Source organism: Lampetra planeri, chromosome 32 (assembly GCF_965212315.1).
Source record: "Lampetra planeri chromosome 32, kcLamPlan1.2.h2, whole genome shotgun sequence".
NCBI classification, from domain to species: Eukaryota; Metazoa; Chordata; class Hyperoartia; order Petromyzontiformes; family Petromyzontidae; genus Lampetra; species Lampetra planeri.
In genome coordinates this window covers 6789170-6815035 of record NC_136138.1, presented here as the reverse complement: position 1 = coordinate 6815035, position 25866 = coordinate 6789170, and the positions used below count along the sequence as shown (strand labels likewise).

General features: G+C 48.0%; 1 protein-coding gene across 6 annotated transcripts; it reads right to left on the bottom strand.

The window, feature by feature from the left end:
• On the bottom strand, positions 1 to 20861 carry LOC144729381 (protein FAM3C-like). 6 transcript variants are annotated; one of them, XM_078609614.1, is made up of 10 exons: positions 20730 to 20861; positions 14249 to 14342; positions 13521 to 13631; positions 10860 to 10889; positions 8836 to 8980; positions 6396 to 6454; positions 5531 to 5581; positions 4778 to 4862; positions 3465 to 3591; positions 1 to 280 (listed from the first exon to the last, which is right to left on the bottom strand). In XM_078609614.1, the coding sequence occupies exons 2-10, from the start codon at positions 14259 to 14261 to the stop codon at positions 191 to 193; spliced, it is 711 nt and encodes a 236-aa protein (XP_078465740.1). In that variant the 5' UTR covers positions 14262 to 14342; positions 20730 to 20861; the 3' UTR covers positions 1 to 190. The 6 variants fall into 6 exon arrangements, with proteins under 6 accessions (XP_078465740.1, XP_078465746.1, XP_078465741.1 ...); XM_078609620.1 differs by having other exon boundaries at positions 20734 to 20790; XM_078609615.1 differs by having other exon boundaries at positions 20705 to 20779.
• Positions 20862 to 25866: the final 5005 nt, after the last annotated feature.

The window sequence follows — 25866 nt, the reverse complement described above, 5'->3', positions numbered from 1 at the left end:
TTGAGAAACATGATGCATTGCCTTTATTTGAATGGGTAATCTGGGTTTCATCAAGTCATTTTTAGAATACAACAATATTGAAGCAATACATTTTCGAATTCTGCGTATACATGTTTCAGATGAGTTTGAAAATACGGATGTGCTTTCCCAACATTTGCCGTCGATTCCCACACAGACACGTGGCCGAGCCTTAATCCAACTTCAGAGGGATGCAGCCTTCAAGTTCCAGAAGCTCAGGCCAGCCCTCGTACTTGTTTGTATCCTTGTTGCTCTTGATGTGCTGCCAGGGTGACAAGACAACAACAACAACGGTGAACAGACTCATCTGGTTATTCAGAAAAGACCGAACATTGGCCCTGGAGATACGACCTCGCAAAAGATCCAATAACATTGTTTCAAGATCGACCCCGAAATTTTTACATCGCAGGAAGGGACGTCACTTCCATGATGTCACGGCAACGCCTTGCAATGCAGAGGTCGCCAGTTCGATTCCATCTCCCGGTGCGGCAGTTGAAGCAATGTGCAAGTAAAAATAATAATATCCCCGGCTGCATCTGTCAACCGAGTGGTATAAGCCGTGTTACACCACAGTGGGATGGCCATCAGAAGGATGTGTGCAGTGGGATGAAGTGTGGGTACTCCCATCGCCCTCGAGAGCTCCCTCGAGTGGAGGCACTTCTGCCAGCAGTGGCTCGAGAAAGACATTTCGGGGCCGTACCTTTGTTCTGTCACTCTTACTCTGAGCACCGCCTGATGATCGAAATTTCAACTACAGTGGGATATTACATGGAAATTGTGGCCACATGCATACAGGGACTCCTCTCTACTTACGAACATTCGACTTACGAACTTTCAGAGCTACGAACAAACCTGCCCGTATGTCCAGTTGCCTGTTTGGACCGAGAGTCGCAAGTTAAACCGCGGCGCAATCGATGCCGGTGGTGGCATCTACATCAGTAGAACGTGAAGAAGCAGTGGCGTCTACATCTTTTAAAGCCATTCCCCGTGTTTCGTGTACATGCCGCACAACATGTTTGCAATCGACAGGAGTAAATTTGGACTTGCGAATAAATCGACTTACGAACAGACCTCTGGAACCTAACTCGTTCGTAAGGAGAGGAGTCCCTGTACCGATCTCACGAACTACAATAAACTTTGTTTATACTGCACAGGTAGTGACCCACAACTAAACATGCATCAACAACACTGTCCTAAAGAGAACAAAAATATATAGGCGACGTTTCAGGTAATGGCCCTACTTCATAGCAGAGACACTGCCCTAATAGGCATGGTGACGCGTCGATTCGTAGATTTTAAAAAATGTATCCTTATTGCTGTGACATCAAATCGTGAGCTTATGGATGCACATTTACGATGTATTCATATTAAATCCAAACGGTAAGCTCATGTTGCATTAAGGCTCATGGTGGAAACCAAAACCACGCAAATGATAGCCAATACAAACGAGAGAGTCAAAACGAGGGTGGGGGAAAAAATATATATTATTGCACCGAATCGCGACCTCGAATAGTGAGAGAGAATTTATCGAATGTTGGGGCGGTGAATTTGTTTGCGTGGCTTCGTTTGCAATCCACACAAAAGCACTCGCTCAAGCCAATGTCGCCCTCTCTCGGTCGCTAACGGTCATCGCCCTTCTCCTTGACGTCCAGAGGTTGCTTTCTTTCGCGAATGCTTTTGCACGTGACTGCCACATCGTTCAGAGCGCCAGATATGCGAGAACAAAAATACGTTTGTCAATGTCATGTACGTGCGAGTGGACGTCAGCCCACGTAGCCACAGAGCCACGTGACAGCCTCCTCCCCCAGCACGTGGAGGGGATCTGTTCACAATTTTCAGATTTAATCAGAATAGACCGAAAATTGGACCTAGATACGAACCAACAGAGGATCCAAAAATGTGTTTCATATCGAACCGAAATTATAAGTGATGTCATTCCCTATGATGTCACAGCAACGTCTTGCAATATAGAGGTCGCCAGTCCGCCCGACACGTCCTGACGGCCATCAAGAGTCGTGAGCAAGAGCCAATTATTAGGTATGGCCCTGTGAGCCATTCGGCTCTTGAATCGGGTGCAACCGCAACAAACAAAAAACAAAAACATGAACCAGAAAACATCTTAATGTGACTATGTGCAAACATAAATTCCAAGAAAAGACAGGAAAAATATTGCAGAAAATGCACTGTACACCAACGCTGTGTGCAAAAATACCAATGGTCTCAGCCAGGTCACTAATGAACCAACAACCCAAACACTCCGGTTTGGCTGGGATAGTCCAGGTAGTTTCAGAAAGGCTGTCACTGTGTCTGCCATGGAGACGTTGTGAAATGTGGGATTTTGTCGCTGGTTTTAGATGTTGTGGCCTCGCGCTCGACTCGTGATGCGAGCAAAGGCCAGGCCCGCCTGAGTGGAATCACAATCCGAGTCTTTATTTAGACTGGGGGAATCTGATGAGCTACGAAGCTCATTTTCGGTAGTCGCAGATGTCCAGTAGAGTAGTGGGCGGGGCATTCTGAGTAGTGGGGGGGATTATCTGAGTAGTGGGCGGGGATAGTGGTTGAGTGGGAGTGGCTGTGTGAAAGTGGGCAGGGCTAACAGAGGGAGGGGGGCTGCAGCTCCCAATGTGTCCTGGTTGAGCCGTGCAAACATTTGGAAGCCATACCAATGACTGAACTAAACGCCCCCTTCATATGAACATATTTTTTGTGCTTCATCATTTTTATCTTTGCAGATGAACAGTTTGCAGAGCCATGAGTGAGTTGTGAGCGGGCCTCTGTTCGTCGACAAGTGACGCTTCACATATCACTGTAGGTCTAAGCAAGAAAAGCCACTGCCAGTGCGTTCAAATTTCTCAATAATTCACCTGCACGGTTGCCCACTCAATCTGGAGCCACGAACGACCATCGGCTTGGGAGAGCGTGTGCAGATAAACACGTAGTGGGCTTTCGCGACAAATATTATCCATAATGGAGGTTTTTTTAGTTCGATCGCGTGAATATAAATGTGTCCTGGTCTCACCAGTGTCAGGACCAGAGTACATCAATAGTGTCTGGTGTTGGCCAATGAGTTTCAAAGAAAATGCAGAAATTATCAGAGCATGTTTGTTTGCATGTTCACCACAAGGACATGTGGTTAATGCAGACTTGTTGCCTTGCAAAAGTTTCTATTTGGTGTTTGAACATCTTAACACCTCCTGTTGTTTTGCCTATTCTTATGTTTCATACTTTAATACCGGCAAAAGAGGTCCCATGATATAAATGTGTCGATAAACCCGCCACCACCGGACACAGCCAATTAGTAAGGTTTATTCACATAAACAAAACATTCCAATTCGTTACTAGTTCAGCACACCGGTTGTGTGTTCGAGAGTAAATCCACAACATTTACAATGCGAGTCGTGCGGCGTTTCACCGGTAAGTGCGCTTCGACAGGGGTCAACCCTTACCCGTTCGTAGGACGTTTTGAGGTTCAGCCCCTTGCCTCCAATAAACACCCAGTTGTCGCGCATGCCCAGGTCCTTGATGAACTTGCTTCCGAGGTCCGCGAGCAGACCCCGGGCCTCGTCGTTCAAGCTGCAGAGCGGACAAGTAAAACAAAGAGGTGATTAAGCGTGCTTCCCAGGAAAGCATCACGGATTCGCGAGACTCCTTTTCAGCAAGGTCGTGTGTCATCTTTTTGCGGTCGAGGGCGACGGATGTTGTTTGTTGCCAGCCACGTGCGATCTCAATCGAGCGATTTCTTTGCAGGTTATTTCCAGCGTTGGGATGTTTTGTGCCGAAGTCGGTTACGCGGCGGCACAGCGAGCCGGGCAATGGTCGTGCCCGTCACCGCCCGATGTCGCGAGCACACGACGCCGTCTTCGTAGATGCACACGGTGATCGAGGCGTGCTGCCATGTGAAGGGAACCACCATACTGGTACCACAATACCAGGTACCACCATACCCAATAGCACCATACCCAGTGCCACCATACCCGGCACCATCATACCGATACCATTGTAACCAGTACCCACCATAACCCAATACCACACCGTACCCGCCACTGCTCAGAACCCCACACATGTTCCTGTCCCTGTGCCACGGCGTTTCCGACGGAGGCAGCGGACGTCGCGCTGCGGTTACGAACGGTGGGTTACATACTTCTACCACGAGGCCTGCCCACGCCGTTGCGGGTCACAGGTGGCAACATTTTAAATGTGCAAGCAAAGTCGTTGGGGTGGGGGGGGGTCCAACAATGGATCGTTGTCCGCACTGCCTTCTGCCGACAATGTAACGCAACATACACTCCCATACAAGCGTATCCGTGTGCGGCAAGTCCACCGTTAACGCGTTTTTGCTATCCACACGGTTCTTACACGAGGAGGGAACACATTGCGCATGACGCCAACTACTCTCTTGAGCTGCAGCGGCTGAGCGGTGCGACACGGTACGCAGAATGATACGGCAACGTGGCGGCTTACCCCAAGTTACTTGTCCCGCCATCTCACTGTGTGTGCGCGTACACCGTATCGCACCAAACACTTTATCATTACATTGCTTATGGTGAAGTTTTTTTCGCCTTAACGCGTGTTTTCACTTAACGCGGCATTTTTCCAGGAAGGCATCTACCGCGTTCAACGAGGACTGACTGCGTGCGGCGCACGCGATGAGGAACGAACGGAAAAACATCTGCATCCGATGAAAAAGAGGCGCAGTGACGTGAAGCAGTTTAGCGCTTCTGCTGCTGCTGCTGTTGAGATGAAACGCAGCGAGACTCACTTCGTGGACGCGTCGTCGAACGAGGCGATGATTACGATCGAGCCGTCCTTTATGGTCTTCAGGAACGCGATGAGTTTATCGATTTCTAGGAATAAACAAACACATCCATTTGTATAAGGAATAAAGCATTGCATGGGATGGGCCACCTTATGATCTGCCCAACAGTCTCAGCGTCCTGGATCTGTTAAATGTGACGTCCTGGATCTTGCCCTGACGATGCTCGATGTAGTCTCGAGCAAAACGTCGTGATCTAATTGCTCCTGAAGAAGCTCCCAGCACGTGGAGGGAAACATCGGTCATCGCGCCACACAGCACGCGGTGACGAGACAAACGCAATGGAGGGCCGTACCACAAACAAAGACCTCCCATATAGCCTGTAACAGACTGTTGGGGCAAGTGCTGTTAGCGAGTAGCATCTATGAAGGCTTGCACAGCGCACAGTGGTCACCACCACGCCCGGCCGCCTTTGTCTCCCCAGTGACGATGTTTACACATCGCACCAGGTACTGATTTGAGGCTGAGTCGAGCTAGGGGAGGCCCAGGACCGGTTCAGACAATCAGTCACCGGTGTTGGCCGTGAGCGGGAAATCGAACCCGAGTCGCTGGGTTCGTGGCGCAGCGCGCTAACCGCTGCACCACCACTCCTCACGAGGACTGTCGGGCACAACCGTGAAAACCTACACAGTGCTCGCGTTGGAGTTTGAGTTGGGCAGAGGAGTAAAGAAGAGGAGACATCCAAGGGAACTCTCTTACCTCCATTGTACACATCCGATGTGTGAACTTCCAAAACATTTCCCTTTGCTCCTGAGAATCAACACGAATCGGAGGAGAATGCACACACACACAGCAAGACCCGGGCTCGTCAATTACACAAGTAACCGATAACTCTTTCCGATTATCGCTTCAATTGCTCAGCTCATCAAGTAACAAACGTGGTTGCGGAAAAGATTAAAAAAAGTTTCACCCTGCCCATCACCTGTGGATGAGAGAGGGGGGGGCTTTCGGTGATGTCATCGGTATACTAATTTTCCGCGTCACTGTGGGGCGTGGCTTGTAGGGGGGTTTCCGGCCTTCGGAAGGCAGGATGCGTCGACTGCCACTGTTTTTAACGGAAGCCGCGATTAATCGGCGACAACAAAGTAGTTTTAGTCGACCGACTGACTTAATGGACTGATCTGTGATCAATTTAAGCTGAGAATCTGCTACCTTAGTTCCTTAAACCCACTCGTGTACAAATTATTAAAAGGCAAAACCACATTTTTTTTATTCTGAAAATAATTCTCAAAATGTCCATGAGAGTTCACGTGGAGCTTCTCCCAGCTGCTACCATCGTGGTTGCCAAGAACTGCGTGTGCTAACCGCTAGGAACGTTCCACCCAAATACAAAGACTTAACAGACTGTTGGGGCAAGTGCTGTTAGCAAGCACCTACGAAGGCCAGCACGGCGCACGAGGGGGTGGCTGGCCAGCACCACGCCCGGCCGCCTCTATCTCCCTTGGTGGCGATGTTTACACACCGCACCGGGCACTCGTTTGAGGCCGAGTCGACCTCGGGGAGGCCCGGGACCGGTTCGCACATTGATATACCAAGACAGACGACAACATGGAAGTAAACTCACCGTCCACACTGACGATGTTGAATCCCCGTCCCACGTTGTTCCTGGCGCTGCTCATTATTCTGCGACGGCATTCAGTAGCAAACAGCAATCAGCAGCAGCAGTAGAGCAACTATTTATTGCAGTAACCGGCCAGTCCCTTCGACTATTACTCATCAGCCATGATCAATCCACGAATGGACGAAGGCCTCCCTAATCTGTCCCTAGAGCCGGATTAAGCTAGTGCGGGGCCTGTAGTATTTGTTATAAAGGGGCCCTAAATAAAACAAACATTAATATGAAAAAATACATTTTTAACTTGCACAGTAAAGTAATTGTATTCTTTCATTTGCTATACAGCCAGATAATACGACAAATCGCTAACCTTAAACACCCAGTCGTTTGTAAAAGTGTAAGGCAGTATAGTACTATAGTAATAGAGCAAGTGCAGAATCACTGAACCAGAATTGATTGCTTGAAATAATTTAACGCGGGGCCCTTGAAAGTGCGGGGCCCGTAACATATGTTACTTTTGCTACAAGGATAATCCGGCACTGTCCCCCATCATTCAAGATCCCTCCACGATGCAACAACAATCCATCTAGTGCAGGGCTGGGGCAACCAAAATAACACAAAGAGACATTTTTTTTCGAGTTCCGTAATAAACTCGATATTTTAAGAGCCCCAATGCACGTAGCAATGCACGAAGCAGTTCCTTCATAGAGCCGCGCGTCTGCCGACCCCCTGATCTAGTACACGTACAGGAGCTGATTTCATCGCTCCATCTCCGGCATGGCGGTGCTCTCGGGCGCGTTCCATTCCTCGGCGTCTACGACACCGTCGTTGTCCTTGACCATCGGTCAGCATCCCTTCTCGCAACGTGACCTGCCCCGAGCGAGCTTTTCTTAAAAGTCAGAATGATGTCTCCTCTTTCACCTGCGTTTGTTCCCTCGTTTTCAGTTGCTCATCGTTCATTATGAGCATGTGCATTCCTATCTCCCCACGCTTCTTTGCCCATTTTTCATTTGCACGTTGATTTAGTTAGCCTGGTGCGGTGGATATGCAGGCAAGGTTGGTGGATCATGCACAGATTTGTGAAGCACACCCGCTGGGAAGTAAGTTGGCCGGCAGAGGGCAGTACAGCAAGTGGATCCGTGAGGCAGTCTTTGCAAACCTTTGAGCGTTACACCCCCACCCCTCACCGCCCGTGTCATCCCCCTCGTATGTACGGCTTTCGTCCGGGTACTCTGCTTCCCATGTAAATCTAAAACAAATTCAACACGTGGGCTTTCGCGACCAATATCATGATTGATAAGTGATTTCTTATAATATTTTGTGTCGTACACCCTCCCTCTACCCGACACGGGTGAACAAAAATGGCAAGTTATTACCGCTTCAGCACCACCAATGAGTTGCAGGTTGCCGATAAGGCCCACTCAGCGATTTAGCTCTTTTTCACAAACGCATGTTTCTAAACGTGGAGGGAAAATCCGGGGGACCTGGAGAAAAGTCCACGTGACCACGGGGAGAACATGCACACTCCAAATATACAAGTCTCAGGGTCCGGATCGAACCTACGACCTCCTGTATACCAGGCGAGGTAGTTAACATCTTGCCACCATGGCGCCCAAAATGATATCCACCACGGAGACAGAGAGATGAAATCAGCTCGTGCACGGCAGCTAAACGCAATGCCGGGGCAAATGGCAACAGTTTGGGGAGGCCGTCAATTGAACAAATTGAAAGCGGAAGTTGAACATCAGACACGGAAAGGGAAGAACACAGCCGTGAGAGGACAACCTCAGTGGAAATGGTGGAGCGATGGTGGAGCCATGAGATTTGCTCGTGCATTTCTGCGGCCGTCTGGAACGCTCGAGCTATGCACTTTTAAATCGAGATTGAAAAATAATTTCTTTAGAATTTATTTTCGTGTTTAGTTTGTTGTTGTTCCCCCACACCTCTGATTAGCACGGTGGGCTATGTGCGGTGCGAAAGAAGTTCAACATACGTCCATGCATTGATGGATTGTTGCATCGTGAGACTGAGAGAGATGGCGATGGCTTGGCGAGAACTTCACCCCAAACAATAACATTTAAAAAATCAGCGCAGGAGTGAATCTTCGGACACTCAAGCAGGTCCCAAAGTGCTTCAGCACAATACGGTAACTGAAGCGTGCCAGTGGTGGCTTCTGGTGCGGTGAGGTCTGCAGACTGGACAGGAGGAAGGGGAGGAGGAGGGTTGTGTGGGTGGTGCAGCGCGTGACACGTGACACGTGACGAGTGACACGTGACATGTGACATGTGACGAGTGACATGTGACGAGTGACACGTGACATGTGACGAGTGACACGTGACATGTGACGAGTGACACGTGACATATGACGAGTGACACGTGACGAGTGACACGTGCGCGCTCTCTGACATGGTACGAGGGGCCCTCCGAGCCACGCGGCCAACCCCCTCACATTTGATCGTCCAGGCAGATCTTTGGTCCGACGATGTTGGCCGCGCCCGTGAGCACTCGGAAGGGCAGGTGCTTGTCGGGGCACGGTTCTGGGAGGCCGCACTTGAAATACGGCTTCTTTTCCTCCGGAGAGTTATTCTCGACTTCTGCCATGAGAACCGGCACATGCACACAGAGAGATAACCCCCCCCCCCCCTCCTCAGCTATACAGTTACGAGACCCAGCACACACACACACACAGAGTTAAACACATACTCTCTGGGTCTTTCGGTAAAGTCACGTCTGTAGAAAAATAATAGATCAAGACGTTTCGGACGCAACACAAGCGTCCGTCCGACACGTCGTGATCTATTATTTTATTTCTACCTACGTGACTTTACCGAAAGACCCAACGAGTATGGATTCCTGCAGTCACGAAAGCTTCCAATCAAGTTAAACACCTCTCAAGCTGTCGTTAGGAGGGATAGGGGCTGGGTGAGCAGGGGAGGGGCTGGTCACCCCGTGGTGCCCTTATAAAACTCAACGTTTAACCTACTCACGCCGGCTTGTGCCCGTCCTCACAGTCGGGCATATTTGCGGAATACACCACGCCGCCATTGACCCTGGCCATTGACTGAGCAACCCAACGTTACTACCAGCTCCCTCCGCAGGAATGTGTTAATATATGATACCCGCTGTATAGCCTCCACTTACCACCTTAGTTGACGAGCACCTGGTTAATGGGCCAGTAACGCTGAGTCCTGAGTTCAATACCCGGTCACGGCTAAGAATAGGTTGTGAGGTTACATTTTCGTGGCGCAGGTAAAACCCACTGGGCAATAAGTGATACATTTTAACGGGGACCTGGTGACACCATAGCAACCTGGTTACTACTCCAGCAAAAATAAAACACGAACAAAGCAATGCGACAACAACGACAACAGGGTTGGGAGCTTTCGTGACTGCAGGAATTACTCTTTGGTTTTTTGGGTAAAGTCTCGTAGAAAATCAAATCAAATAATAGAATATGACGTTTCGGTTGCAACACAAGCAACCATCATCAGGTAAGAATGAATGATAAAATACAGATACGGAAACAACACAGGCAGAGAAAGACACACACAAAGACACACCGAGCGTGACACACACCAAGGAGACACAGACACGGAAACAACATAGGCAGACAACATGCGGAGAGAGACACACACAAAGATAAAACACAGACACGGCAACAACATAGGCAGACACACACGCAGAGAGAGACACACACCAAGAACGTCTTGGTGTTCCAGTCAACCATTTAACGATTGCTGTTTGTCGCTGGCCGCTTGGCGTTGTGGGCCTTTTTAGGACTTGCTCTTAGCGACTGTGATTTTTTTTTTACAACAAATATTTTGCATGGGCGGAAAAATAAATGGTATTGACTAAAAACGTTTTGGTCCGTCAGCCTATGCACCCTTCTGCACCAGAGCAATGTATTTGCAGCAGCCAGTTACTATGAGAGTTTCGACTACACTGTGGTTCACCATCTCTGCCTGTGCTGTCTTTGTCTATACTATGCGGGTTGCGATGCACAGACACTGGAGATGCTTTTATTATTCAAAGACTAAATGTCAACGAAACTCAACTATTTTAAGGTCCACTGGGCTATACAGCTCTTTAATCAGAAGCGACGTGGCCACAAATGATAGCCCAATTAAGTGGCTTTTACATGTGGGAATTTACATCAGCCAAAAACCCTAAACGCATGTCGATTCTAAATGTGGAGGGATAAACTAGCGGAGCCAAAGAAAATACCCCGTGACCATGAGAGCATGCAAACTCCTAATATGCAGGCATCAGCATCGGGATCGTACCCACGACCTCCTGTATACCAGGCGAGGTAGTTAACATATCGCCACCATGGTTGCCCTCAAATGGCGAAGGCCCTTGGGGAGGGCTTCATCCAGCAGTGGACTGATTATGTCTGATGACAATGATGAAGGATTCAAATTACTGTAATTGAAAAGTATAAACGGGTAATTGCCTTGCGCTGAGTGCAATTACCTTTTCTCTGGACAGCCACGATTTTAATTTCTGCACTCATCACGTGACATGAAAAACAACAACAACAAAATGAAACGTCCGTTAGTGCATACTAACAATAACAATTACTAACCATTACCTACATTCACAATTCATAAAAGTACATTTTTACATCATCTTTCACGACCAAATGGCAGTAACTAACTGGCAGGTTTTGTATCCGTGACAAACCTTATTAATTGGCTGTGCCGGGTGCTGTGGGTTAACAACACGTTTATATTTACGCCATCTAACCCAACAAAAAACTTTATCATGAATAATATTTGTCGCGAAAAGCCTACGTGTCCAGCAGTGGATAGACAAAGCCAAATGATGATGATGCCGTTGACAATCACGTCGTTAACCAGGAAGGCCTCACAGAGTCTTTTTTCCGGAGAAAACCCGCATTGGGGATGTTTGGCCAATTCCGTGAATGGGCGTTTGGCCTCATGTGCCAGGGCGTGCCCAGAGAAGCCCCATTGTACACGAGGATATTCTACTGACGAGGGCCTCCTTTTGCCACGTGGCTTTCAAGGGTTTCTTTGACCAAACTTTACCACGCTGTTCAGCGCGGATTGGTGAAGGCGTGGCCACAACACAGGGCTGGTTCAGACAACACTCGCCACTGACGTTGGCCCTGGCTGGAAATCAAACTCGGTGTCACATGGTCTTCCACGGCATTTGTGTGCTCCGTATTTATTAGACATGCGTACTTTTGTCAACGCAAATGAGGCGAAATTTATGTAGAACAGACACATTCCTGTTTTAACCAGGTAAAGCCTAATCTTAGGGCCTCGTTTCACAACCTGGCTGTGCAAACAAACGTTCAACCTGAAGTCAACCATTACGGTTGCCAAGGAAACTAAATGTCCGGTTATGCCTGCCTATTTTTACTGAAAAGAAACCTGTTTCCACACAACCAAAATTCACCTTGTTCCTTTACCAAGCAGACAAAATGCAAAAAAAGAGGAAACTAATACCTTTGGCACCATAAAATAGGTTTTACCCTTTCTGGCAATAAAACAGGTGTTAAGATGTTAAAATACCAAACAAAAACCTTTTGCAAGGCATCCTGTCTGCATTCGCCACGCCTACTTGTGGTAAACATGCAAACATAACCTATTGTTATATTTATATTTTGATACTGGCAAAAGAAAGGTACCTTTGGCACTGTATATTTTTTTTGTAAAACCACGGTTGCTGAGCACAGGCCGAACGGCCCAAAACGCCAAGGGCGCAGCAACAAACAGCACCACTTGTAGTTGTACCAGCAGAAGTGTGAACAAAGACAGTTTCTCTCACCAGGCTGTCAGGAGGCTCAACTCCCTCCCTGCTCTACCATCGCTCCCCCCCTCTGCCCACCCTCCCCCCTTTGCCCCCTGACCCCAACCCCCACACACACATTCACTCGTACTTCCTGATCTCTGGACTGCACATTGCACCACATCGCACTACCACACCGGTTTGAATATCTTATTTATTTAAATATTTTATTTAAATAATATTTTACATTTTATAATTCTTGACTGTTGTTTATTTTAAGTCTATTACATTTTTGATTATTTATCTTGTGTTGATCGCCGATTGTTTATTGTTTATTTACGTCTGTTAATTGTGATTCATTTTTTAATTGCTTGGTTGCACCGTGGGACCAAGAGAGAGGACTGTAATTTCATCTGTGTTGTATGTCATGCATGTAACACACTTGACAATAAAGTGACTTTTGACTTTTTTTTTTGGAACACATTTCTTGAATTGAGCAAAGTTACCGTGATAAAAAAAGAAACCCAACACGTCTGTCAATAACACCACCTCAGGAGGAAAATTACATGGCAGGAGGCGCACGCGATGAAAGGGCCATTGCCCGAAACGTCAAACGCGTTGGACATTTTTGTTGTCGTCGTTATTTCGTGCTTGTACACCACCATCAACGCAGCAGCAGTATCACTAAATAGACGGTTATACAATTGTGATAATTGTTTTTTTACCCTTCTATCTGGCAACAACACTGACACCTCTTTTTTTCAGTTTTGTTGCCAGATAGAAGGGTAAAAAAACAATTATCATATTTTTTACTGGCAAATGAGCTTCCAATGGTTATACAATTCTTGAGTTGAGCAAGTTTTTTTTATTGTGTTAAGAATTTGGCTAAATAGACTATGGGAGAGAACTCCAGAGTGGAGCAGCGTGGTAAAAGGAGCAGAAACAGAAGTGAGGTGACCTGCAGTGTGGCGAGAGACGGCGATTGGTAAGAGGCTCACCAGGTTTAAATATAAATGAAATAATTCATTCAAAATTAGGTGATAATTTGCAGCTATTATCAACCCACGGTTGGATGACGACCTGTCTGTGCAGTGTCATTCGTAGAGTTTGTTTGACCATACTTCGCCACGCTGGTCAGTGCCGACTGGTAAACAGGGAGCCCCAGGATTACTTCGGAATATCGCTCGCCACTGATGTGAACCGTGGGCAGGAATTCAACCCGCTGAGGTTAACGGACGAATATACACCACCCGACCCAAAAATTAATCAGATTACCTTCAGTAGAGCAAAAAGACTTTTATTCTTAATAACAAGGCACCTGCGGCGTTGCCGTGTGGGCGTGTGTGTGAATTCCAGTTATCCTGTGGCTTAAACTCTCACCGGCTGGCAACATGTCCTTAATCTTCTTCTCCAGGTTGAGCTCCAGCGTGCGGTTTCCCACGTACAGCACCACGATGAGAAAGAGGGCGACCCCCACGATCTGCACGAACGCTGCGCGCGCGGATCAAGGCATCGCACAAAGACAAAGGTGTCGCCCCCCTGTATAGCCTTTAACGGACTGTTGGGGCAAGGGCTCTTGGCGATCACCTCGGAAGGCCGGCACGGCACACGAGGGGGTGGGGTGGCCAGCACCTCAGCAGCTGCCTTAATCTCCCGCAGCGGCGATGTTTACACAACCCAATTGAGTAAATTTCAGGTAAAGTTTCAAATTTGCCAATTTTGTAACGTGACCGACGGCCTCCTCTTTTCCCCACCGCAGAGGCGCTGCGGTGACTTGGAGATGTTAATTCCCTCGCCTGGTATGCAGGAGGTCGTGGGTTTGATCTCAACCCTGACGCCTGCTCTACATTTGGAGTATGCGTGTTCTCTCTCTCCCCGTGGTCGCATGGATGTATCTCCGGGTCCTCTGGTTTTTACGAATAGACATCACGCGTTTAAAGTATATGGCCGCTTTCACGATGTACCGTACGAGCCGATGTCGTTTCGGTCAATATCGTTATTGTCGTTGCTTACTTGAATTTACCTCCAATATTTGACTTCCCAATTGTATTTATTGAGTGATTGTGATATCACACGTATGCCGAGTGCTCAGTGTCAAATGGTCTCACCTGGAATCCTCATTGTCTGCGATGTTGTCCTTGTCACTTGAGAATAGTGAGCCTCACAATGCAAAGATCTTGCTGGACGTCACCACAGGGTCAGCTGCAATACACACGGTGGCCCAAAAGTCAGGACACATCGAGTTACTGAAATTATTTCAACACTGGCATGAAAACATTTTTATTGTTAATTCTCCAAGTTAACATTTTATTCCCTTTTCATTCTTTTTCGTCTTCTTCTTCTTCTTCCTGTAGAGGTCACCAACAAATCCACCGTTTTTAAAACTGGGCCAAGAAGAACCCCCGAGTGGATTGAGACGACAAAACATCATTGGCGAACGTTCAAAGATGACACCGGCAGAAATGTCACAATAAAGCCCTAAATTCAGCTCTAAAGAGAATTCACGCGTGCGTCATTGTGAAGTCCGTTTGAACGTTCGTGAAATAAATGGGAATAACCCCGATGTGTTAAATATATAGAACAACCGCACTTATCCTGTCCTTTGGGCAAGCCTGTACACGAAGCACATAAGCTGTGTACTCACCTCTGTATCGATAAAGAAATGAGGATAGTTTTGGTTTAATTACCGTGCGATGGCGACGCTTTGGGGAGGCCTTCATCCGGCACAGGATAGACTATGTCTGCGCGACGGGCTGGCCAATGAATGAGTTTCGTTTACAGCCCTTTGTCAATTCACTGCAGGGTGAAGGCCTCTCCCTCCGCCCCCCCCCGCCCCCCGTGGGCTGACAAACGTCTGTACAAGACCCCCCCCCCCCCCAGTGCCGGATTAAGCGCAGGGCCTGTAGCATATGCTAAAAAAAAAACATCAATATTACAACACTAATTATAAACTTGCACAGTAAAGTAATTGTATTTTTTCATTTGCTATACAGCCAGATAATATCGCTAACCTTAAACACCCAATCGTTCATAAAAGTTGAAGGCAGTATAGTACTATAGTAATAGAGCAAGTGCAAAATCACTGAACCGGAATTGATAGCTTAAAAGCATTTATCGCAGGGCCCTTGAAAGTGCGGGTCCATAGCATTTGTAGCTACTTTTGCTACTCGGATAATCCGGTAATGCCTCCCTCCCCTCTTTTAGTATCACAAACATCACATTGAACCACACGCGGTAACGTAGACAAACCTTTAGCCAGTCGTCGCTCCACCACGTCTCTGTGTTTCTATAATTAGCGATGCTGCTGCGTTGTCAGTGGTGCACGAGCTCCACTGAACAACAACCAAAGCCCGCCACCTCAAAGACATTCGGACATAACCCTGCGTGTGTGTGTGTGGCCTTAAGTGGGATCATGAACGGCGACGTTTCGGGCAATGGGCCTTCTCCATAGCAGATAAATAATTAATGCGCCATTACCCAAAACGTCGCCTATTATATACATATTTAAGACGGTGTCATTGAGGGTTGTGTTGAGTGTTGTTGTCTCATTAGGTCTCTAAGTCTATAGTACTGGCTTGCTTCCATCTCCCAATTCACGAACCACCTGCACCTCTCGCCTTCCACAGCTTTCACATCTCTTGTCTGCCTCACGTTGCTCATCTTCCATCTCTTGTCAACACACGTCGCTAATCGCTGTCCCTTGCTAACGGCTCCGCCGGGCAACCGTGGCCAGCCCGTCGCGCAAACCGACCGCTTGCGCACGCGCGAGTTGGCGCAAGCCGCTCGTTGTTGTCGTTGTCGCAGAGGTTCGAAGCTTCGGATCCCGCGGCCGCCCTAGTCAACGCCGCGTTGTTGCGTGCGCCGGCCGTCACAATAGCGCTCGGCCCCGTCTGCTTCGCGGCGGACGTGGAAGACCCCCGTGTGTGCCGCCCGGCGCCGAGGCCCGCACGTGCCAACGTCGAAATATTTTTCGCGACAAATTATTCATTCGGAATCAAAGCAGACTGTTGGGGCAAGTGCTGTTAGCGAGCACCTGTGAAAGCTGGCACGGCACATGAAGGGGTGGGTGGTCAGCACCACGCCCGGCCGCCTTTGTCTCCCCGGTGGCGATGTTTACACAATGCAGTACATGCTCATTTGAGGCCGAGTCAACTCGGGCTCGGCGGATTCGTCGTGCAGCGTAGCGGCTAACCGCTACACTCCCGCACCCAACTCATTTGGGATCACACACAGCGCAAATCAGACCCCCCCCCCCCGACTGGCAGACTAAATGACCCCGAGTGACTCTTTCAGATGTGGTTCGTCCAGGCCTCTTGAGTTCCCACCTGGTTAAACAACGTGAAATCATAGTAATAGGTTTTTACCCTTTCAACTGGTACAAAAACTGACACCTTTATACAAGGCATCATGTTTGCAATAACCACAACACAAGGAGTCAAAATGCAAACAAAAAGAAACAACTCTGATGATGATAATGATATGCACTGTCCTTGAAGTTAATTGGTCCACACCCGAGACAGCTTTTCTTAGAGCCTAGTCTCCATTGGTGTTGGACCAGATGACGCCAAAAGGCGTACAACTCAAAGACAGCGCACTATAAAGGTGTCAGTTTTTGTACCAGTTGAAAGGGTAAAACCTATTACTATATTTTGCTGCTGGTAAAGGAGGTCTCATAGTGAACGTGAAATCAGCTGCACTGCGTGGACCAGGGCTCAATGCGCCAATGTCGTCCGATGCTTCCGGTGAAATAATTCCTTCATTCGGCTTTGGCAGAGGACTAATATACCGTCATGATGGGGGGGGAGGGAGCAGGGTTTGGAACATATGCAGATTTGATCTTGAGATGTTTCGTCAACCCACTGCTCTTCTTGTAGAATAAAACAAACCTGTTCATCACGCTAACCCAAATTCCGCTTTTGCAGGGCCGGAATGGCTTCCTTGACCAAGTGTGCAAAACAAACTCAGAGACTACAGCTGCATTGCGAATAAACGATGAACCCTTGACCCTTGCAAAAGAGACGGTCTTTTTTTTGTATTGCTTTAATAACAGCAGATTAAAGATACAATGTTCGATTCGCTATGCACTCAACTGTTTGCTCAGAAGCAGCGTGGATCTCCCGCTCATTCATCCTTTAAAGGGGTGAAGCCTGCAGCAGCAGCAGTGCAGTGCTTGCAATGTGGTTAATGTGCTCGCCTCGTGAACACGTTAATTCCCACTTTTGTTTATCACGCCTCACCGTAGGCAATGTGCAAAAAAGCGTGTGGTTGAACGACATAATTACTGGACTGGCCTTCGAGCGCAACGTTTCGCGGCTTCATGGAGCCCGAGTGCCTTCACTTAAGGCGCTTGACATAGTTTAAATCACAGAAACACAATATAATGATTCAGATGGTCGGGGCGTGCAAGGGTTCAAGAATGAGTGACAGCGATAGAGGGTACTTAGGGGTCACGGAAAGGGTAGGGGAGGGACGGGAAGAGGTGGAGGGGCCAGACGAGGAAATACAGTAAAACCTTGGATTGCGAGTAACTTGGTCTGCGAGTGTTTTGCAAGACGAGCAATTTTTTAAAATAAATATTAATTTGATAAACGAGCGAGGTCTTGCAATACGAGTAGTACGTGTGTACGCTTTGTCTGCCGAGCGTCACGTGATCACAACTGATATGCGAGTGCTTTGATATACGAGTGCTTTGGATTACAAACACATTTCCGGAACGAATTATGCTCGCAATCCAAGGTTCTACTATAATTACTCTCTCCATAAAATATTGCACCGTGTGAGGCCTTTGCTGAACAAAAATAATGATCCAGATCACCACAAGCATTGGACTGCATTGGTGCATAAACCCGAGCCATCAGTTGCGCAACACGGTTGAAAGTCTCTGCAACCGGTTGCAGGGAGCAGTTGCGCAACCGATTGCTGCTCACGGTCGAGACAAAAATTGAAATCTCAAGCAGCGATCTGCTCGACAACATTTTTTTGCGTGGCGGCGTTGTGTCATCATCACGTTCCGCAACATTTGTCGCTTGACTGATTGGTCGTCATACGTCCCCTTTTTAATCGCTCGCCGTGTGGATCCGACGGAAATGGGGGTAAGGGGCTGGAGTTGCCACCTGTCCCGGGTTTCCCAGGATAGGGTCCGCACTTACAACACGATGCCAACTCAGGTGCCTGGTCCCTGTAATTCCCCGCCCCCCCCCCCCCACCTCTTTAATTGCAAAATATTCAGTCCAAATAAGTCAGGAATTACGAAGAATCAAGTTAAGGACTTTCTAAAGGCTATTGTTTGTACTGTATGATTGGGCCTTGATTAAATATTTTATTTGTCTTCTTGGTTCAATTCAATTGTATTTTATTATGTTTTATTTTTTATTATTTTATTATTTCCCCTCTACGTGACATTACCGAAAGAATCAAGAAGTTGAATCCCTACAGTCACGAAAGCTTCTAATCGATATTTTATTTGTATTCATACTTATACAAAGTTGCATATCGGACCCTTGGTCAGGAACGTAACCCTCTGTTATATCATTGCTTCCACCTCTGACTCTGTCGGGTTGCTGTGCGCACTGCACGAGACGAAGGACGCTGCCCCAGGGGTGACATTGGCGAGCACGCTGGTACATGTCACATTGCCAGAGGCGGCCGACGTGGCAGTAGGGAAAGGATGAACAACGTCTTTGAACACGTGGTCTCAATAAGAAAAAACTATTAATTACATGTTTGTATTTCACCAGGTCAGGCCAACTGAGCTATATATAGAAACACACAGGGTGCTTAACATTTTTTTTAACACTTCTGATAATTTGTAACAATAACCACAAGCAATGTGCCTTCGGGCTCTGGAGATACCACCTGGAGAAGATTCTAGGCACGTGTTGACAACGATGGCGAACAAGTGGAGACTCTTGGGATTTTTTGAAGCTATTAACATTACAATCGTTATCATGTTACAGTGCATTATCCGCTCTTTTTCCATTTAAAACGATAGTTCCATGTAAGTGTCAACATTGTTTTGAAGCACCCTGTGTGTGTATATATAGCTCTTTTTCAGAAGGGGCATGGGCCATAAATAATGACAGGTCAACGAAGTGGCTTATCAAGTAGGTCATTTACAGCGGACAAATACTCGAAATGTGGAGGGAACAAACGGAGGCCCCGGAAGAGAAAAATCCACGCGACCACGGGGAGACAGACATGCAAAAACTCCAAATATACATCAAGGGGTAAGCGTCAGGATCAAACCCACGGCCTCTTGTATAGCAGGCGAGATAGTCAACATTTCGCCACCGTGGCAACCCCCACCTCTGTCCGCCCAGCGGTCGAAAATGTTGATCGGCTGCTCGTGCCCGCGTGTGGCTGGGTAACGTGTGGGGCGTCACACCTCTTTCCTTGCGAGACGTCTGGTCAGCGTGGAAGAGTAGGCCAAAGTACCAGATAGAGAGGCGGGGGAGGGGGGGGGCTCCCTCTAAGAGAGATTCTCTCGAGAGCGGAGGCCCTTCCGCCAGCAGTGGGATGAGCAGGGAATTGCAGGGCTGCACCCTTCACCTCGATACACATTTGAACTCTCGTTGAACCAGGCGACAATACTGTAAGAATAATAAGTTTCATTTGACATCGCGTTATTCATGCCTGTACGCATGCTATACCAGTCTTGCTACGATGGCAGCGATATTGTGCTCGATGCCAACGTCGACGTCCGCTAAAGGCCACGACGGAGAAGGCTCCAGCAGGGAGGTTCGTCCATGTAGTTGTGCCTCTATTTCTCCGTTTGCAGGAACGCAAAACATTCCCGGTCGATTATGTCTACTTCAACGTACACTGTCCATACAAAAACAATATCATTGAGACGACAGATTCATCAGTGGCCAGCTGACCTGTGACACGGGTCGTATAATTGTGCCAAATTAATGGGGTGTGTTTTGCGGGTGTGCTGAATGGATTTACGGATCGCGCGGGGGGGGGATTGTAGGGGGCGGCGAGGGCTCTACCCCAGTAAGGTGAGGATGAGGGCACAGTCACCAAACTACCACGTACGTACAGAGGCTGTGACGCTCTAGACCACCAACCACCACAGTATTATGGACGTCATAAACTTCCATCGCACCGCTCGTTCGTGTATATATGTTTTGGTAACTCATCATCACCATCGTTATCACCACCACCACCAGCCGAAGGTCAAATCCACTGCTGGATGATGGCAGCAACCCCCCCTCCCCCACCGACCCCGCACCCCCGATAAGTTTGGGGAAGTCAACAAGTTGTCGTCTCGATGGAGGAACTCGACGCGCAACGTACCCGTCATAGGAACGTGGAATTTCCACCCGCCGGCTTATGGCGGGCTGATAACGAGAGACGGCGCTGCGGCCTCCGATGGCAAGCAAGAGGGCAAGCGATGCGATCACGTTATAGGCTGCTCGACTTCACTGCGGATGTTAACGTACGTACGGTTCGGTGCAGTTTCGGTAACTCGCAACTGTCGCCTCACCTGTGGGAACGGATTTTGAATACACCTTGGCGAGGGGGGCGAGGGGGGCGAGGGGGGCGGGGGGGGGCTCACTCACACCTGGTCGCGTGCGCACCACGAACCTGCCTCCTCTGCCTGCCCCAGGTGTGCTCGGTTCGCTCGAGTCGGAAGTGGAGGAAGCAGATTATCTCTCTCTCCTACGTGGTCAATGACGACACGGTTCCAGCAGGTGCCGCGTGTTGTCATGTGTGCGCGCGTGCGTACGCGTGTGTGTGTGTGTAGGGAGTGGTGGCGCAGTGGTTAGCGCGTTCTGCCCACGAACCCGGCGACCCCGGAGTGACGATTATCTGAACTGGCCGGTCCTGGGACTCCCCGAGGTCGACTCGGCCTCAAATGAGTAGCTCGTGCAGTGTGTACACAACCATTGCTTTCTCGGGAGACAAAGGTGACCGGGCGTGGTGCTGGCCACCTGCCCACCTCGTGTGCCGTACTGACCTTCATCGGTGCCTCACGCTAGCATCGCTTGCCCCAACAGCCTATTGAGGCTACGCGGAGAATCTCCGTCTTTGTGAGTGAGTGAATGGGAAGCGGTGGCGCAGTGGTTAGCGCTACGGACGTGTCCCCGGCCACCAACATCGGTGACAGTAGAGTTGTGTGCACGTTCACACGTGAACGTTCAAATTCGATGTACAAAGACGTAAATATTGCCCCCACAGTCGCGATTAAACTGCACTTCACTCGACTTAACATTTCTTATTTATTCAGTATTTATCGAATAATTGCAACTGCACAATCTGTAATGCGTCTATAAGTGCAGAGCTGTGATGCGCAAGATGCAATTGCCATTCAATGGTACTCTGTTTAATGGGGCATTGAAGTGCAAATCATCATCATCAATACAGCCATGACCTATCAACTGTTGGACGAGGGGCTGAATTCCCACGTTCCCGCTCGGCGTTTGCATTGTTTGACCAATCTTCACCACGCGGGTGTTGGTGAAGTAGGAGAGCCGTTTATAAGTTAGTACGGTACAAGAATCAGCCTGCACACGTGTGCTGTGTGTGTGTGTTATACAGCGGCATTGGAGCGTTTAGCGCGCTGCGCTATGGACCCGGCGACCCGAGTTCAAATGAGTACCTGGTGCGGTGTGTAAACATCACCACTAGGGAGACAAAGGCGGCCGGGCGTGGTGCTGGTCACCCACCCCTTCGTGTGCCGTGCCGGCTTTCACAGTTGCTCGCTAACAGCACTTGCCCCAACGGCCTGTCCAGGCTATACGGGGGATCTTTGTCTTTGTTTATAGAGCGCCTTGTGATCTCCGGCCGAAATACGCTTTAGAGGTGTACATTATTATATCTATTATATTATTTTGCTACACCTCAATGTGCTGCCTACCGCGTAACCCTCGCGTAGCCTATAGCAACTGTTATGCACCGTGGTCCGTCGTGCATCCGTGACCTCACGAAGCCGGGTCGCAGCCTGCCGAGTTTGCAACAATCTGATGTGATCGGGCTCACTCTAGGACGAGATTTGTCCATTATGTATACAGGGTAAGTATCTACAGAACGTGATATCATACAGTCCTGTGCAAATGTCAATTGAGCATCCCCTTGATGGGTGAATGGGATTTCAAACCACGATTTAATCCGCTTAAGTAATAAAAGAAACATCCAACAAAATGTCACGCGGTGCCTTTTGGGAGCCAACGTATTAATGGTAACACTGTAACGTCGCAACGTTGAAAGTTAATTAATAAAAAATCGTCAAGTTGTATTTGTTTATAATTACTTCAGATTGCACATACACTCCGCGTCCACACACTCGAGCACTGCGCAACGTCCATTGTACAATTCTTTGGAGCGCACTGCTCTCTGTATTCGTATTACCCTCAAGGAAATTATATCGCTACTAAATTTCGATTTAAAGCTTTCGTGACTGCAGGGATTCATCTTCTTGGTTCTTTCGGTAAAGTCACGTAGAAGGGAAGTAATAAAATTATAAAAATAAAACATAATAAAATAATTCTCACGACGTTTCGGCCACAACGCAAGCAGCCGTCCTCAGGTGAAGACCAGGTCTGTCGGGGAGACAGAGTCTGAATGAAACACTACCACGCTTGGAGCGTATATTTAAGCTGGGTTGGAAGGGTGGTGTTTCATTCAGACGCTGTCTCCCCGACAGACCTGGTCTTCACCTGAGGACGGCTGCTTGCGATGTGGCCGAAACGTCGTGAGAATGATTTTATTATGTTTTATTTTTATTATTGTATTACTTCCCTTCTACGTGACTTTACCGAAAGAACCAAGAAGATATATCGCCACTGTTGGTGTGCAGGCGGTGCAACTGCGCCGGGTGCCCCGCGTCGGGAAGGGGGGGGGGGGGGCTGGTGGTGGGGGGGCATTTAATTCCTTGCTCCGCGGTTAATGCAAATCGCGCCCAGACATTGCCACGTCTAGGACAGCCACAATGCATTCAGAAGCCTCACGTCTGAATGAGGCGTGTCGTCTACACACGGACGCAGCTACTTGAATCAATCAGCGGCCACTGACTGTGAATGACGCGGCTTATCGTGACACTGCGGCCAGGTGGAGCGAAATGAAGGCGGCAGCAGGCGGACGAATGCTCGTGGAGTTTGACACCTCGCGTCGCGTTCCTTTTTTCTGGCCAAACGTGGTCAGAATGACATCGGACTCCCAAGAACATCACATGCCCACCACCACCATTGAACCAGTGACTGGCGGACGAAAACATGAAGATATTCATTTTTTTTTTATTTGAACAGGCAAAGCTCATTGAGCGATATAGCCGGCGGGCTTGGTCAGGCCACATCACAAGAAGGGAAGGTGGCAGATGGTTAAGACTAACGACCGAGATTGCAGATAAACTGATTTTAGGTTCAAAGTTCATTTATTAGGTATAGCCCTGTGAGCCATTCGGCTCTTGAATCGGGTGCAACCGCAACAAAAAAATTAATTGATCTGCACGACGTTTCGATCGCAACACAAGCAATCGTCATCAGGTGGGACAACCACAGCAAGAAAAATCTGCCTACGTGACTTTACCGAAAGAACCAAAGTGTATGGATTCCTGCAGTCACGAAAGCTTCAAATCAAGATTGATTTTAGGTGTTTACTATTTTAAATTGTTTAAACAGGCAAGGCACACTGAGCTACATGGATCTCTTTTTGTCAGAAGCGACTTTGCCAACAAATGATAGCTCAACGAAGTGGCTTATCGCGTGGGAGTTTATAGCAGCCAAATAGGCGCCTGAGTCGTGATCAAACCCACGACCCTTCTGTATACCAGGCGAGGTAGTTAACATCTCACCACCGTGGCGCCCAGTGTAACCTGTTCGCAGAGCCATCGTTGAGTCTGAGCCAGTTTTTGCAACATTTAAAACGGGGTTATTGTTGCTGTTGTTGTTATTGCAAAGAGCTCACTCTGTGTATGCTCAGCGTGGGCACGTTCGTGATGGACTGGATCCATTGTGAGAGTTCGGTTAAACAAATGTTTCGGACTTTTTAGCTGCGCACGCACGTGGCTTATTTGCTCAGCGCTCGGACTGCCATCGAGTTCCTGTCAATATTTGAGCGGCAGCGAAACAAAATAGAAGCATTTAAATAAATCTGTCCAGCCGAGCGATCGCGTCCTGTTGAGTCTGTTGAATCAAGAACGGGTGACGGACGGTGGGCAAACGTAAACAAGATAAGGTTCGTGGTAAGTTAATACGTGTTAAAAAAGGGTCCGGTTCGTGACCAATATAATCCTTACAAAGAGGTTTTTTTTTGGGGGGGGGGGGGGGGGTTAGATCGCGTAAATATAAACGTGTCGGTTAACCCAATTCCGTCAAATCGCCTGACGAAGCTGGTTGTTGTAGCCGCCAGCGAAACGTCGAACTCAAATGTTGTGGGTTTACTCTCCAACACACCGGTGTGCTCAAGTAGTAACTAATTGGCGCGTTTTGTTCACGCGGCGACCCTTGCGAATTGGTTACGTCGGGTGTGGCGAGTTAATAACACATTTATATTCATGGGATCTAACTTTATGGTGAAAAGGGTGATTGTATAATAGGATGATCTTGCCTGGCATTGTTTCACCCTTCGAACCATTGTCTGAATAATGGGACCTCCCTTGCCAGTATCAAAATATAAGATTAGGTTTTTGTGTTATAACATCTTAACACCTGTGTTGTTTGCCAGAAATGGGGAAAACCCTATTCTTATGCATTGTCTGAATTTCAATTTAAAGCTTTCGTGACTGCAGGTATTCATATTCTGGGTTCTTTCGGTAAAGGCACGTAGAAGGGAAATAATACAATATTTTATTATGTTTTATTTTTATTCTTTTATTATTTCCCTTCTACGTGATTTTACCGAAAGAACCAAGAACATTGTCTGAATGTTCACCCGGAATATGTGTCTCGACACAGGGCATGTGTCAACGTTAAATGTGCTCGATTTTTCATTCGTACGTGGCCTCCAGCCGCCAATCACCACCGCGGTTGTGTAAATTGTTGCGCTTTGATTCGCGTGACCGTACCCAATTTGCCGACGGCAAAAAAAAATCACCTGCAACGAGTCCGATCTGGTCACAGGTCGGAAGCTAAGCAAGAGGTTGAGCCTGGACAGCGCTCGGAATGGGTGACTACCAACCACGTTGCTGAGAGAGAGCATTGCGGCAAAGTCCACCGTTTTTTTCTTCTTGGTTCTTTCGGTAAAGTCACGTAGAAGGGAAGTAATAAAATAATAAAAATAAAACATAATAAAATAAAAGCATTTTATTATGTTTTATTAAATTAAAGCATTTTATTATGTTTTATTTTTATTATTTTATTACTTCCCTTCTACGTGACTTTACCGAAAGAACCAAGAAGATGAATCCCTGCAGTCACGAAAGCTTTAAATCGAAAAAGTCCACCGTTGTTGTGTCACTCAACTTCAACCAGCCCGCAGTGACCGGCGTGGTGAAGTATGGTGAAAATATCCATTAATGTCTCACAAAGGTATGGGGGGGGGGGGGGGCTCATCCAAGATCGGATTGACACCTTGGCTGTGTGCGTGCAATTCAGACCTCTCTCTCTCTCTACATATGTTGTTGTATCACGATAGATTGGTGCGGCTCGTGCCATTTAAATGACACCACTATTGCATCAGAGAACAGCGCGTGGAAGGAGACATCACAGACCTACTTCTGAGATCAACTTGAATTGAGCAAAACTCCTTGGCACCTTTATTTATTTGTTTATTTCACACGAACCCC

What these genes read in the sequence shown, in the direction of transcription:
- LOC144729381 (XM_078609614.1), bottom strand. An exon ending in CGTGGCTGTCCAGAGAAAAG is followed by an intron (nt 8,981 to 10,859) that starts GTAATTGCACTC and finishes TTCTCATGGCAG; the next exon opens with AAGTCGAGAATAACTCTCCG. An exon ending in ATCTGCCTGGACGATCAAAT is followed by an intron (nt 6,455 to 8,835) that starts GTGAGGGGGTTG and finishes ATGCCGTCGCAG; the next exon opens with AATAATGAGCAGCGCCAGGA.